We start from the raw sequence: 14,123 nt of genomic DNA on the forward strand, positions 1-14,123 counted from the left end.
CGGGGGCCTAAGATCTGCTCTCTAAAAACCTTTCTTCTATTTGGAAACGTTTTTAGCGCGTGCTACGTGGTTATTTTCATCCCAGTTAATACCGAAACGAAAATATAAACGCTTCCAATGAATGCAAACGGGAAGAATGTCAGGACAGCGGTTAAAAGTGCATCAGTGATGGCCGCGCTCGCAGCAGCGCTGGCTTCCACCAGGTGCTGTAACAGACGTTGCGATCGTTATAAAGTCAGCTTCAACCCTTAAACATGCCCCCGGGGGGATCGGTGGCCGGGTGGGCTGACGCGTCTCAGATCGTAGCGTGGAGCGAAAGCTTGCGCTGCAGAAGCTCCTGTGTTCGATTATTGCAATTACTAGAGCTCTAAGAATCGCGAAAGTTGGTGTGTTATACTAAGTGGCTATAAGCATCCAATTTCAAGAATAATCTATCGGTTTAATCTGTATGTCCTAGACCCTTGAACACCGACCAATAGGGAGTTTTCGTAGACCGCGCTACCCCCTCCGCTAAGCGTTCCGCAACGAAGAAGTCGCTACTGTGCCTGAGCGCCGATAGGCTTGACTGTGGAGTTCCCGCTATCGTAGCGGATTGCGGAGGGCCTTGCGGGACGGCAAAAACGATCTACGAAAACTCCCTAATATCTTCTTAACAGGAGCTCGAATTCAACAACACGAGTTCCGTCGGAAGCACGATTATTCTGGTCACCGACGGCGAAGAGAACCGCGATCCCAGTATTGACGACGTCCTGCCCGGCCTCACAAGAAAATCGATCAAAGTGCACACGTACGCTCTCGGACCTGAAGCCTCCACGAAGCTGGAGCAGATCGCGGACGAAACGGATGGCACGGCCTACTACTTCGGCGACTTCCAGAACAACACGATCGCTGCCTTGGGCTCGGCCTTTCTGGTGTCGGTGACGTCGCACCTGGACACTATAAACCATCCGATCATTGTAAGTCGCCATCCTCTGTTTCGTCTCCTGGATTCAGTGATAGCCTTGTCGTGCCTTTTATCGTTTTTTTTTTTATTACAACGATATATTTAAGGTCGGTTCACACACTTGCGTTTGCTTACGACCAAGTTGTTGTGATCTCTGGCGACGAGCATTCACACCGGCAAGTGGTGCCATCTGTGAGGCGGCCCTCAAATTGCATTTTAGTAGAGCGAAGGTGTTTGGGAGATCAAATTTGCGTACTCTATGAAACATGTTCGCTTATGACATTGTTTTTAAGCCAATAAAGAAAGAATTAAAGCGAAGAAATGTACATATAAGGAAATCTCAAACGTTCCACGGTTACCCAATGGATTGTCTTGTTGGTGGCGAAAAAAGCCCTTTTTATTCGACAAGCGTTCCTTCTATACAGTCGCGTGTCAACCAAACAAAGAATACAAACATAGGCGCGGTCGCGTTATCAGAGTGATAGCGGCGCGGCCGCATCATGTCACTACATCTTTCCTTTTCACAACAACGTACGTTCTTACAGTCAGTTAGCTTACGCAAAAAAATAAATCATTAATTCCGAGCCTTTTCGGAGTTTTGATTAGGCGACCGAAGCGAGACTGCCGTCGTTGCGGAGGCGGCGTCGCGTTGGCTGGTACCGGCCTCTGGCGTTGGGGACTCTGGACAGGCGTCACCCCCGACTCTCCAGAGTCGTCTGGTATGTTCGAGAACTTGATTTTCTGATGGAGCCGACGGAAGACTTCTCTCTTGACCATCCCTGATGGCTTGTCAGGAACCCGGGGCTCTAAGACGTTCTGGCCGGCTGTTTCCCCTGGTACCGCAACCAGTTGGCGTCGGTTTCTGCGCAGAAGGTTGTCGTCCTTCTCAACCCAGTAGGACCTTGGGGTCGAGGATGCCTGGACCACCCTCGCCTCGGTGCTTGTTTCCGGAAGCCATACCTGCTGACCTGCATAAAGGCTAGGCAGATACCTCGCTGAATGGCGCTTATCGAAGTCCGCTTTTTGTTTTCTCGGATTTCTTTCATCACGCAGTCTCCAGTCTGCATGGTCCTCAGTTCTAGGCCCGAGCAAACTTGAGTGACAAGGAACTCTACTGCGTAGACATCTCTTCATCGACAACTGGGCAGAACTGTAACCGGACGGGCCCGGTGTGTTTCGATAGTTCAGTAGGGCAAGATAAGGATCGTCGGTTTTCGTTAGTAAGGTCTTCAGTGTCCTTACCGCGCGCTCAGCTTCTCCGTTGGACTGAGGGTATCAAGGACTGCTCGTTACGTGGCGGAAGCCGTACGCTTTCGAGAACCCTTCGAAGGCGGAAGAGGAGAACTGCGGCCCGTTGTCGGACCAGACGATCCCTGGTATTCCGTGCCTTGCGAAGAAGCTTTTGAGGCGCTCGATGACTCGAGCTGATGTTGTGTCTTTATCCAGCAGAGCGAGCTCGGGGTATCTGGAATAGTAGTCAACAACGAAAAGGTTTTGAGAGCCTTTGAGTTCAAATAAGTCAACGCCCACTTCCTGCCATGGAAGTTCGGGTGTGGCCGTCGGAAGCATGGGCTCGTGAAATTGCACTGTTACTTCGGCGCACTTTGAGCACTTCGCGACAACTTCCCCCAAAACGGCGCTAACGCCTGGCCACCAGATAGACTCCCTTGCTTTCACGCGCCAACGGACGATTCCCTGATGTCCCTCGTGAACGCGCCCTAGCATCTTTTTTCGGAGGCTTCTTGGGGTGATCAGTCTAACGCCGTTCAGTAAGAGTCCATCGCAGACCGTTATGTCGCCCCTCTCTGGCCAATAAGGCTTGAGAAGAAAAGGGAACTTATCTTTGGGCGGACACGTCGCCTGGCATACGTTGAACAGGGCCGCGAACTCCGGATCCGCCTTCTGCTCCAGCCGCAGCTTTTCCAGCAGAGACCCGGTCGCTTAGAGTGCTTGCAAAGAACCCACGAAGAACGACGAAACTTCGGCGTCTCTCAGGGTGGAGTCCCGGTGGCCCGCATCCGTGAGCCTTGACTTGGATAAGGTGTACGCCGTAGCGATACTTTTCCCTAGAACAGGCGTCATGTTAAAGGAATACCGCATAAGTCGCAATCGAAAGCGTTGAATTATGGGTGGCAATGAGCCTATCTGATCGCGGCCCAGGAGAGGAAGCAATGGCTTGTGATCGGTCTCGAAAAGAAATGTTAGTCCTCTCAGGTACTCGTCGAAGCGCTCCGCTGCCCATGTTAGTGGGAGAGCTTCGTTTTCTATTTGCGAGTACATCACCTCGGGTTTCGTCAATGCCCATGACGCGTAGGCTACTGCCTTGCGCCCTCCCGAGGGTTGGTCTTGAATGATGACTGCACCGATTCCGTACAAGAAGTGCCTGCCGATACGATGGTCGGGTATTCCGGGTTGTACCTTGCCAAGCAGGTATCCGAGCTGAGGGCTTCTTCGAGCTTCTTGAATGCTTCTTCCTGGGGCTTGTCCCAGATGACCTCTCTGTTCTTCTGTAGAAGTTGACGTAGAGGTTCCAACGTCGCGGAGGCTTCTGGGAGGAACCTTGCTACGTGGTTGATCATCCCCAGGAATCCTCTGACTTCCGACGTAGTCTTCGGCTGGGGCAGGTTCTTGATGGCTCGCACCTCCTCTGGGTCCGTGTACATTCCTTTTTCATCTAAGACCATGCCCAAGAACCGAATCCTTGAGGCTGCAAACTTGCACTTATCCCGGTTCAGCGTAACTCCGGCTGCCTGGAGCCTCAACTTCAATTTGTCCTCTCCATCAATACTCCTTCACCTGGTGCGTTCATTAAATAAACGGATGAGTAAGTGGATGGGTGGACGCAGACATGGAGGCTGTTCCCATTGAATCGAGCGGTGACTTGCGCCAAGTAGTCCCTTTTTTTTCGAAAGTGCGCACTTTCAGTAACTACCGCGTAAAGTGTTCGAGGTTCTAGACTACATTAGGAAAATGGTGGAAGGATAATCTAGAAAATTCCTTTCACCTCTTTTTAAGAACATTTTTCTAATATATTCATATACACAAACTTAATTTGAGCATAAACGTAGCTTAATCTGCTCTGTGGAGGTCAAGATAAATGCCGGGGTTAGGTTAAAACTTTACCCTCATTCAGGTTTAATAACTTTTCAAGTGTGCGTAGGGACAATTGTACAGGTCTTGTTCGACGAAATAACGCTTCAGTTTCTTTTATACCCAGAGACCTTCCCGTTTTAACCGAAAAACACCGATAAACGACCCTTGGTGTAAAAAATATCAAATAGGTTAAAACCTAGAAACACCGATTTATGAAACGTTTTACATCAGCTATGGCTGTTGTTTTTGTTTTTTTTCTAAACCCTTTCCTCTTTGACCTAATCTTTGAGTTCTTCATGATTTGCTTTTCACTGATAGCCTAATTATTGCTTTTCCGTCCGTCCGAAACAAATCACCGACATGCACATATATTTGAAAAACAAATAAACACCAACAACAAATCCCATTTTTTCAAAAGTATGAATCGGAAAGTCTACGGTTTATTAATTAATTTCATTTCATTTCATTTATTATTCCCTCAGGGCCCGAAGGCATTAAAGAGGGGAGCGGGCGGTTAAGATAAGGGTAACATAATTCAGTGACGCAAAACAAAAAAACGCGCTACACATCTGTTAAAAAGTTGGTAATAACATTTTTAAAATCAACAGTGTTAGTTATTGAGACTATATGTGGGGGGTGGTAGGGCGATTCCAATCGATGGAAGTCTGGGATAGAAAAGAGGAATTAAAAGTGGAGGTGCTGCAATGGGGAATCCCTACCTTCACGTCATGCTCTACAGTGATGATATGTAAGATGATTCTAAAAACAACGCTTGACGGAGGGCGGGGTGAACGGAAGCTCTACAGCACAGCTCCAATTACGATCCGACCTTTTCTTTTTTCCAGTTGCTGGACAAGACGGCGTCTTTTAGGACCGCCGAGGAATTCCCGTTCACGGTCCCGCAAGAGCTCGGCGCTAACACAAAGATATCCATTACATCGTTATCCGTTCAAAAGTTCGACTTTTATGTGAAGGACGCCAACGGCCAGAACTGCACTGACTGCAACAAGGAGATCGGAGACCAGCTCGAGATAATCCACATCCCGGAGACTGAAGCGGTATACGGTTCGCCCTTATATCGAGTCTCCTTTGCCGATATTACTATTTACACAGCTTGAAACTGCAGCAGTGCTACTGCCATACTCGGTTTAACATTAAGACCGTCTAAAGTCCCTCGACACTCCTTTTTTACAAGTAAGGACAACCAATACGAATGACGAAGCGCATTCCGCTAGACCAAAATTGCGTAATTCAGTTCAGTCTTCTGGTGTGCGCCGCCCATTCGCTTCCTACAACCTGCACTGTCACGCCGTTGGCGCTTCAAAGAATGTAGGTACTAAGGTTGTGCGATTAGTGGTTCGAATCGAATAGCGCTGCGTCATTCATAGCTTTGACAATGGAAGGGAAAGCCAAGAAGGCCGGTTGTTTCAACAGTGCACAAGGTAGAGATGACGCTGCGCTGTTCGATTCCAACTACTATTCGCACGTCCCTCGTAGCTAACTTTTCCACAAGGGCGCCGCAATCTTGAACGTCGTCATTTGTGGAATATGTGTTAAAACATCGTTCCGATATCTCCACGCCGCTTGAAGGTGTTCACGAAAAATGCGTAATTGTCACACATTCCTCCTCGCCCATATTTTCTCGCATATTCCAGGTTGAAATGTCTTCATGCTTTTTTTTTTTTTGTCCAAAATGACAGATGTGTGAACCACGTGACTGATAACGAAAGGAAACGAAAAACGTCGAAGCTACAATCAGGCAGACATAATCAAGCATCGCCAAAATTACGTTGTCATGGCGCTCGTCGTTACCGGTTAAACCAATCACGAGTAGTGATTGGTTGGCTCCGTGAGCTTGTAGCTTTGACTGAGGTCGGACTTAATGCGAAACGGAGTATTTTCTTTTTTTACAGAAAGGTGCTAATCTCCTTATAAGAAAAAACAAAAAGATTCAACAGAAGCGAAACGCTTATATTGCGTCATCCCGTTCCAGACAACCCTCTGGACACTGGTTTTGATACCACAGGCGGGTACCGTCTCCAACGTCACTGTTACAGTGCAGTCGACGCAGCGAGATCCCAGCGTCCATCCAATCAGAGCCCAGAGCTTCGTTAAGGAAGACAAAAGTAAAAACCAGGTCACAATCTACAGCAGGGTTTCCAAAGGAGACCGCGGTGTCCTGAGGGCGGTCGTCATCGCCACCGTTACCCTGCCAGGATTGAGCGGGACGACCTTCCTCCACCTCAAGGACAACGGGCTTGGTACGCCTCAACCACGGTGTAACTCCTTAACCTTGTCGAAACTTGGAAATAGGCCTTTTTTAAAAAAAAAAATTCCAGAAGGCCACGCGTGAACTCCAGTACGCGGCTTGTTGCCGGCCCCACGTGACACTGGAGAGAGCGAAAAGGTAGCGCAGTCGCTGGCCTGCGTTTGCCCGCTCGCCTTCCGCTTTATGGTCGCCACTGTTGTCTGCTGCAGCCGTTTGTACTATCGCGGACAATATGAGCTGAAACAGCGCTCCGCTCTATGCACGGTACTTCTTGCGCCGCCTATCGTATCGCTCCGCTAACACGCCGCACCCTGAGGCCGAGATAAGTTCTCATTTCGCTCCCTGCGCCGCTCCGCTCTTCCGGCCATCTGCTAGCGAAAAAATTGGCCGACGGAACCACCATCACAATGCCTGTTCCGTGCAGCCCAATGTTCACGTTTTCAGCTAACTTGCATTTCAGTGCATTTCAAGAAAGCGCCGAAGTAGAAAATGAGTTGTCGCGCTCGTATCTCCTTGAGGAGCGCTGCCTGACGGAGCTGCCTTGGTTCCCAAAAGGAGCCGATTTGAGTATCATTGAACACGTTTGGAGGCGCATCAAGGTGGCCTTGTCACTGCGTCCCCTCTACCACGCTGCTGCAGACGAATTGTGGGAAGCGGTTAGACGTGAATGAGTGGGAGAGGCTTCGGGCCGAGCCAGACTTCGTGGCCGCGCGCTATGATTCTTCTGATGACGTCAGTGACGATGACGATGGCGATGCGGATGCCATTGACTTCATCGGAATCCGCATCGTCATCGTCATCATCACTGATGACGTCATCGTCACGTGACCCCCCAGGTCACGTGACCCCCCTAGGTCCTCCCGAAGGAACCGAGGTCCTCCCGAGGTCCTCCCGAGGTCCTCCCGAACGAACCCGAGGTCCTTCCGAAGTCCTCCCGAAGGAACCCGAGGTCCTTCCGAGGTCCTCCCGAAGAAACCCGAGGTGCTTCCGAGGTCCTCCCGAAGGAACCCGAGGTCCTGGGGGGGGTCACGTGACGATGACGTCATCAGTGATGATGACGATGACGATGCGGATGCCGATGAAGTCATTGGCATCCGCATCGCCATCGTCATCGTCACTCATGAAGTCATCAGTGACATCACTGATGACGTCATCGGCATCCGCATCGTCATCGTCATCATCACTGATGACGTCATCGTCACGTGACCCCCCCTAGGTCCTCCCGAAGGAACCCGAGGTCCTCCCGAGGCCCTCCCGAAGGAGCCCGAGGTCCTCCCGAGGCCCTCCCGAAGGAACCCGAGGTCCTTCCGAGGTCCTCCCGATGACGATGACGATGCCGATGATGTCATCAGTGACGTCACTGATGACGTCATCAGTCATGATGACAATGGCGATGCGGATGCCAATGACGTAATCGGCATCCGCATCGTCATCATCACTGATGACGTCATCGTCACGTGACCGCCAGGTCACGTGATCTCCCGGGTCACGTAACCCCCGAGGTCACGTGACCCCCCCCTTCCGAGGTCAACTGATACCCCCAGTACCCTTCCCTCCTCCTCCTCAAGAGCTGCGCTCAAATTCGGCGTTACAGGGAGTTGTAAACGGCTTTCATTTTTTGAACTTTTTTATTCCAATTAAGGTTACAAAACCTTCGCAGTAACCTGCATGGCTAGCGTTGTTTTTAAACAGCTGTGCTCAACGAAAAAGAAAAAGAAGGAAACACATTGGAGCCGGCCTAAATCCGGTAAAAAGATTTTGGTTTACATTTTACGATGTCCTATTTTGTAGATGCACTTAATCAAATAAAAACAACCAGCAACGTAATTTGATGGGACTTCGCGAAACGACAATCGCAGCTGCAATTTAAGATAGCGCAACATTTTTTCTTCACCAGTCAGCGTTTTTTCTACTTGATTCTACGCGATAGATTGAAGTAAATCAGTTGCAAAAAAAATGAAAGCCGTTTACAACTCCCTGTAACGCCGAATTAGAGCGCAGCTCTTGAGGAGGAGGAGGAAAGGGTACTGAGGTCACGTATTCTCGGGGTGGGGGGGGGGGGGGGGGGGGGTCAAATGACTTCACGGTTACGCCGATGGCGACGGCGACGCCGACGCCCCTCAACGGGCGCCTAAGAGCTGCGCTCTAAAAAGGAACGACAACCGTCATCTTCTGTCCCCCTGCCGCCCTACCACGCACACGCCCGCTGTCGCACACGCCGTCTCTTTAGCAGACGGCCGGAAGAGCGCAACGCCGCAGCGAGCGCAAGGGATAATTTATCTCGGCCTCAAGGTGCGCTTTATGTGCGGAGCAAGGCGGTAAGCGGCGTACGTAGTACCGTGCGCCGGCCGGAGCGCTGTTTCAGCTCAAATTGTCCGCGATACTACCTTGAGTTCCCGGCATTTCTTTCGGTGCCGTGGACGGCGCTGCACGCTTTGCAAAAGGCCTCTTCGTGGGATTAACTTTGAATAATTCCTCGATGGTTTCAAAACGGCCGCCGAGGATTTGCCATACGATGCTTAGCTCAAGAGGCAATGCCTTTGAATGAAACTTACTCCGCTATTCTAAGAGGACACGTCTTTTATGAAAATATGTCAGGCTGAATCGATATGTAACTAAATTGCTCGTTCAAGTAGACATCCTTTCCTTGTAACCTCGCTGAAATGGTAAGTTTATCAAAACACAATACATACCTTGCACTTGTCATCATCCCATCAGCTCTCCGGCTACCAGCAGAGAAGAGGGGAAGGATGGAACTTCCCATTCATTTGGGTTATCTTTTAATGCCAAATCATTAACTGTCTCACGGAGCGAACCGGCGTCATCAGCTTTAGAAGCCGCGCCAAACGGCGCCTAAATTCCCCTGTCCGATGGACCGAAGCCAGTAGTCTGTAAAAGCGAATTGGTAGACTCCCATTGGCAGGCGTCCGGCATAGTTCTAAGGAACGCCACCCCACTGTCTTGGCGCAGAGGCCCTGCCGCCGGTAAGAGGCAAAGGGTGGCCGGGCTCTGCGGAGCGGCCGGCCGCGGAGCCAGCCCGGGCAACATCCGGAGAGGTCTCCCGGCCGGGCTCAGCGCGATGCGCAGCTTGGAGGAATACGCTACGTTTACGAATGTTTTCGCATTCCGACACGTTAGCAGTCTTCTTGTGTCCCAGACTTGCCCAGACGTCACTATTCTCCCTCTAGCGAATAGTAGAATATTAAGCCGTCACTCAAAATGCGTACATAAGCAACTTTCCCCTCTCTCTCTCTTCCGTGGTGGTGCGAAATGGATGATATGACCGTCAGTGCAAGGCATCTATAGGCCAAGTCCCGTAAGTACGGCCTCTGGGCGCCGCCATATTGCTGCTGGTATGGGTAGATCGTCTGATAGTCAAGCATTGTTGAGGCGTACCCACTGCCTCTGCAATGCTTGACTATCAGACGATCTACCTATACCAGCATCAAAATGGCGGCACCCTGAGGCCGTACTTGCAAACGTCTATAGATCGACACGCTGTTTCCAAACAAGTCAGCGCTTTCCCACACCAGGTGGGGCCACTGCGATTGCGCAGAGACCAGATTCACTTCGAGTGAAGTGTCTCCACATGCGCCGTTCGACAGCAACGCCACCGCAGCGGCATGACGTCAGGGCCTCACCTTGGTGTATATAATGTGTAATTCTGCGCCTACCGCACCCGAAAAGTGTGAGCTGAGCATCGAAGCGGGGCTGATCGCGAATGAATGGGGCGTTTCTTTTTTTTTTTCCTGTTTCACTCTCTCTTTCTGTGGCAGGAGCTGACGAGACGAGAAACGACGGCGAGTACTCGGCTTACTTTTCGCACCTCGTCGGCCAAGGACGGTACAGCGTCAGGACCGACGTCACGACCAAGGAGGACACGCTGCTGACCCCCCCGAGATCTACAGCCATGCCTGGCAGACTTCGCGCCGGCCTGCTTGAGCCCGGTACGTTACTAGTGTCGATGACGATGTCTTGTGCGTCTGCGTGTGGGGAACATTTGTAAGCGAACGGCGATCCAATCCGTACACCGCCTCCCGTTTCTGACGTCACTCCAGGCGGCAGAGTCAACGCCACCTAGGATAAGTAACCAAAGCGTGAGCGCTAGAATTTGGACGTCATCGCAGTGAGATAGAGTGCGGACACAGAGTCACCGGTAGTTCGTCAGTGTTCAGCTGGGTCTTTTGTTCGATCAACGTGCTGAAGGACGCTCAGCGTCCGGCTCCGGTCCGATTGCTGAATTGGCGCCATTCCAGCGTGGTGACGTCCGGTAGAAGAAGAGGGTGTTCGCAGGCCTCGATTATTCTAGGTGGTGTTAGCAGTGCTGACTGTGAAACTGAATATGCCTTAATATACCGCCCTGAGCCATATAGTCACTGAAAAAACGCATGACCTTTCTTATGCTTCAGCCATATTGGTGCTTACAATCATTGTTGCCATTTACCTGAATTTCTATCTGGAAGCGATAGGAACGCTTTTTCTTCCACTAAAAGTGTTATAAAAAACTCGAGACCAAATAATTGGGAACGACTTTTACAATTAAAGTTAATGGATGAATTGCTGTGTAGCACCCTGGGAGCCACATCACCCAGGATTCTTTTAAACCAAGGTTAAAAGCGCTAAAAAGACGATCACGGGCTCTGTTTGTCTTTACTCTTTGGTTCAAAACAGTCATCACCGACTAGCCCAACAAGTACTTTTACACCCAGGGTTATATAGACCATTCCATTTAGCGCTCTCTGGGCGGCACCATTTTTGCGAGAGCAGCGCCCTCTCCATACATCCGGGAAATTCAGCGGGTTCGGCGGGGTAAAACGAGAAAGAGGGCACGCGCCCGACTCCGGTAGCAGACGACAAAGCGGGAGGTTGCCATTCTCCATCTTTGGGCTGTATCGGCGGGCTGTAAGGAACATCGAACTCTCGCTCGTGGCTGCCGTTGTGAAGTGGTTCGCGTTCTTAGAATAGTTAAGGCTACTCCAAAATCAGCCTAGAGCTCTCTGTTGTTCTACTTCGGTAAATGATCAACCGACATCTTTTTTCCCTTACTTAAATAGCAGTTGAGTCAGCCGGCAGTACTACCCTCAACTACTGCGTGTATTGCGGCAGGAGAGCACGTTTTTATTTATTATTTCAGAGATCCACTCATGGTCGCTAAAGGCCTACACCAGTACGAACTTTGTATAGTAAAAAAGGTACAGCCACCGGATTCACTTTTCGCCGGAGAGACCGGCCAGTCTGGCACAGTTTTTCCTATTTTTTTTTTATTTGCACGCAGATAACAGCGCAATTGGACTCTGTTAGTCTTTTTTATTTAGCATAGTAATACACGATAACTGGCATACCAAAATCTGCGCATCTGCGCTTGAAATTCCCAAAATGACGCGATTTTAAACAGAGTTTGTACGCCAGCCGGATGCTCGGTACTGCCCACTCGGCGGAGCAGACGACATTCGGGCGAGAAGGGAGGGCATTTTTTTTTTCCTTTTTTTACCCTCTCTGCTATGACCCTAATGGAACGGTCTATAGACCTTTTCTGTGTACTCTTGTCACCAGCCACCTAATAGGCGTATCCGCTATGGGCTACGAAAAAATAATCCAACGTTTCAACCTGCAAATGGTAAAAAAATTAAGGGGAGGCAAAACGACAAAGTGTGACGGTTAGGCTTATATCCTAAATGCCTTCTATTGGCATAGCAAAGGCAAAACAATGTTTTCACCCATACTGGAAGTGACGTCAATTCAAGATGGCGGCGCACTTGCAGAAAGGGTCTATATAAGGTGTTGCTAGGAACGGAAAGGGGAGAAAAAAGGAGAGGGGAGGAGAGGGCTGGGGTGAGAGAATTGCTGCGTCGCGTGAAGTCTATTTTCCCGCTAAGTTTAGCGGGGAAACAATGGTGGTGTAGGTCATGTGACGTCAGGCCACGTGCACGTGACGAGACTTCTCCCGCTAAATTTAGGTGGGAAATTAGATTTATGTCTCGCTGAAGAGACGTCAAAATTCCGCTAAATTTAATGGAAAACTGAATTGATGTTTGGGCCAGAAGACATTAATTTTCCCGAAAACGCTAGCCGGGAAACTGAGCTAAGGTAGACGTCACGTGCCGTCAATTTCCGCAAGGTGTATATGTCACTTGACCTCACGTGACGCCATTTTTCTAGCTAATTTGAGCATAAATTAAAGGGACGGATGGACGGACAAAATTTTGGGATTGGAAAGTAGCGTTAAAAGCATTTCATGAATTAAAAAAAAAAGCCTTATCGTTTGAGTTTTTCGACACGTTATCCATAGCCCAGAAAGTCGCATTTCCATATCTCATGCATCGCAAATGGCGCCCGATTTACAATAAGCACCAAAAAGGCGGCACCTAAAATAAAATCGTGAGGTGCTCTTACTAAGCGTACGAGCTGTCGGTAACTGAAAAGTAACTTAATTTAGTAAAAAAAAAAAGTTCTTCAATATTGGTCACAACTCAACAGATTGCACTACCCGCCATTAAATCTCTTAAAGAACGTGCTATTATGTTTTATATTGACTTTAGACAAACCTGAGCAACGTTTATTGAAATCAGAAGCTGCAAGTTCGTATGCGCGATAATAATCTTTATTGTTTACACTAACATTATCTTTCAAGCGGTAAGACATCTATATCAAAATTACATTTTTGTGTCTCACGAATATATATATATTTCTGCAGCAATTCAACATTTTTATTTCAAAAACATCAAACGCAAAATTGAAAAAAAAAATGAAAGCCGTTTACAAATCCCTGTAACAACGAATAGGAGCGCAGCTCTTGAGGAGGAGTAGGGAAGGGTACTGAGGGGGATCACGTCACCTGCGGGTAGTCACGTGACCTCGGGGGGGGGGGGGGGTCACGTGATCTCGGGGGGGGGGGGGGTCACCTGACCTCGGGGGGGGGGGGGGGTCACGTGATCTCGGGGGGGGGGGGGGGGGGTCACGTAAGCTCGGGGGGGGGGGGGGTCAGGTGACCTCGGGGGGGGGGGGGGTCGCGTGACCTCCCCCCCCGGTTACGCCGACGCCGCTCAGGCTGGAAACGGGCCCCTAAGAGCTGCGCTCTAAAATAAATATAAAGAAGTTCAAATTATTACAGCACGCATATCCTCGATCGAGGTTATTTATCGTCATATAGTCTTAAGTTCTCTTTTTAGCTATTTATTTTTTGTAGAAAACGAGGGACGATAAGATGTGTAAATCATCGGGTTAGTCTGAACAGTGTGAAAAGCGACCAATCGAACTTGCAGGTGAGGAGCCTGAGCAAGCGGTTCAGGAAATCTCTGCGGTAAGTTCACCCGTTCAGGACTCGCGACTATGAGAGACCCGAATGACAGTTTCCGCCCACAGATATCAGACATTAAAGCTTGGAGGCCTCAGTATCTCAAAACGCAGAACAAGTTCGGCCTTCTCTCCGAGTTTTCTACCTTGTAAAGCTCTACGCTGTGTTCCTAGGAGCATGCGCAGCAATTGTGCAACGGAAAAGTAACGAATGATTGCAGAGAATCCGCTCTGGACATTTTTCATATGTCGCCGACTATAAACAAGAAGAAAATAAAACGGCAGAAGAGTCTATCGTTTTACCTCTTTTCATTTTATCGCTTTGTATCTGGGGTGGTATTGCTAAGCAAAGCAATACAAGGCTTTGCTTTTACTGAAGGGCAACTCCGGTGGAAAACGAAACCAAAATAAATGACAGGTACATCGCTTTAATGGCAGGAAGTATGATCAGAAACGAAATATTACGTCAAAGGGAAGCCGCATACTCCACTAAAACCGATTTGAAAGATTTCATCAGCTGCTCTT

General features: G+C 49.4%; 1 protein-coding gene across 1 annotated transcript in view; it reads left to right on the forward strand.

Moving 5' to 3' along the window:
- Window positions 1-14,123, forward strand: part of LOC8023262 (calcium-activated chloride channel regulator 1) — a 54,797-nt gene that overhangs the window by 34,388 nt on the left and 6,286 nt on the right. The window contains exons 9-13 of the mRNA XM_040219280.2: window positions 657-956; window positions 4,882-5,094; window positions 6,030-6,297; window positions 10,082-10,252; window positions 13,568-13,605. Of these exons, the coding sequence (XP_040075214.1) occupies window positions 657-956; window positions 4,882-5,094; window positions 6,030-6,297; window positions 10,082-10,252; window positions 13,568-13,605 (990 nt within the window). The remainder of the gene's footprint in view (window positions 1-656; window positions 957-4,881; window positions 5,095-6,029; window positions 6,298-10,081; window positions 10,253-13,567; window positions 13,606-14,123) is intronic.

Source organism: Ixodes scapularis, unplaced genomic scaffold (genome assembly GCF_016920785.2).
Source record: "Ixodes scapularis isolate PalLabHiFi unplaced genomic scaffold, ASM1692078v2 PGA_scaffold8__174_contigs__length_109621045, whole genome shotgun sequence".
NCBI classification, from domain to species: Eukaryota; Metazoa; Arthropoda; class Arachnida; order Ixodida; family Ixodidae; genus Ixodes; species Ixodes scapularis.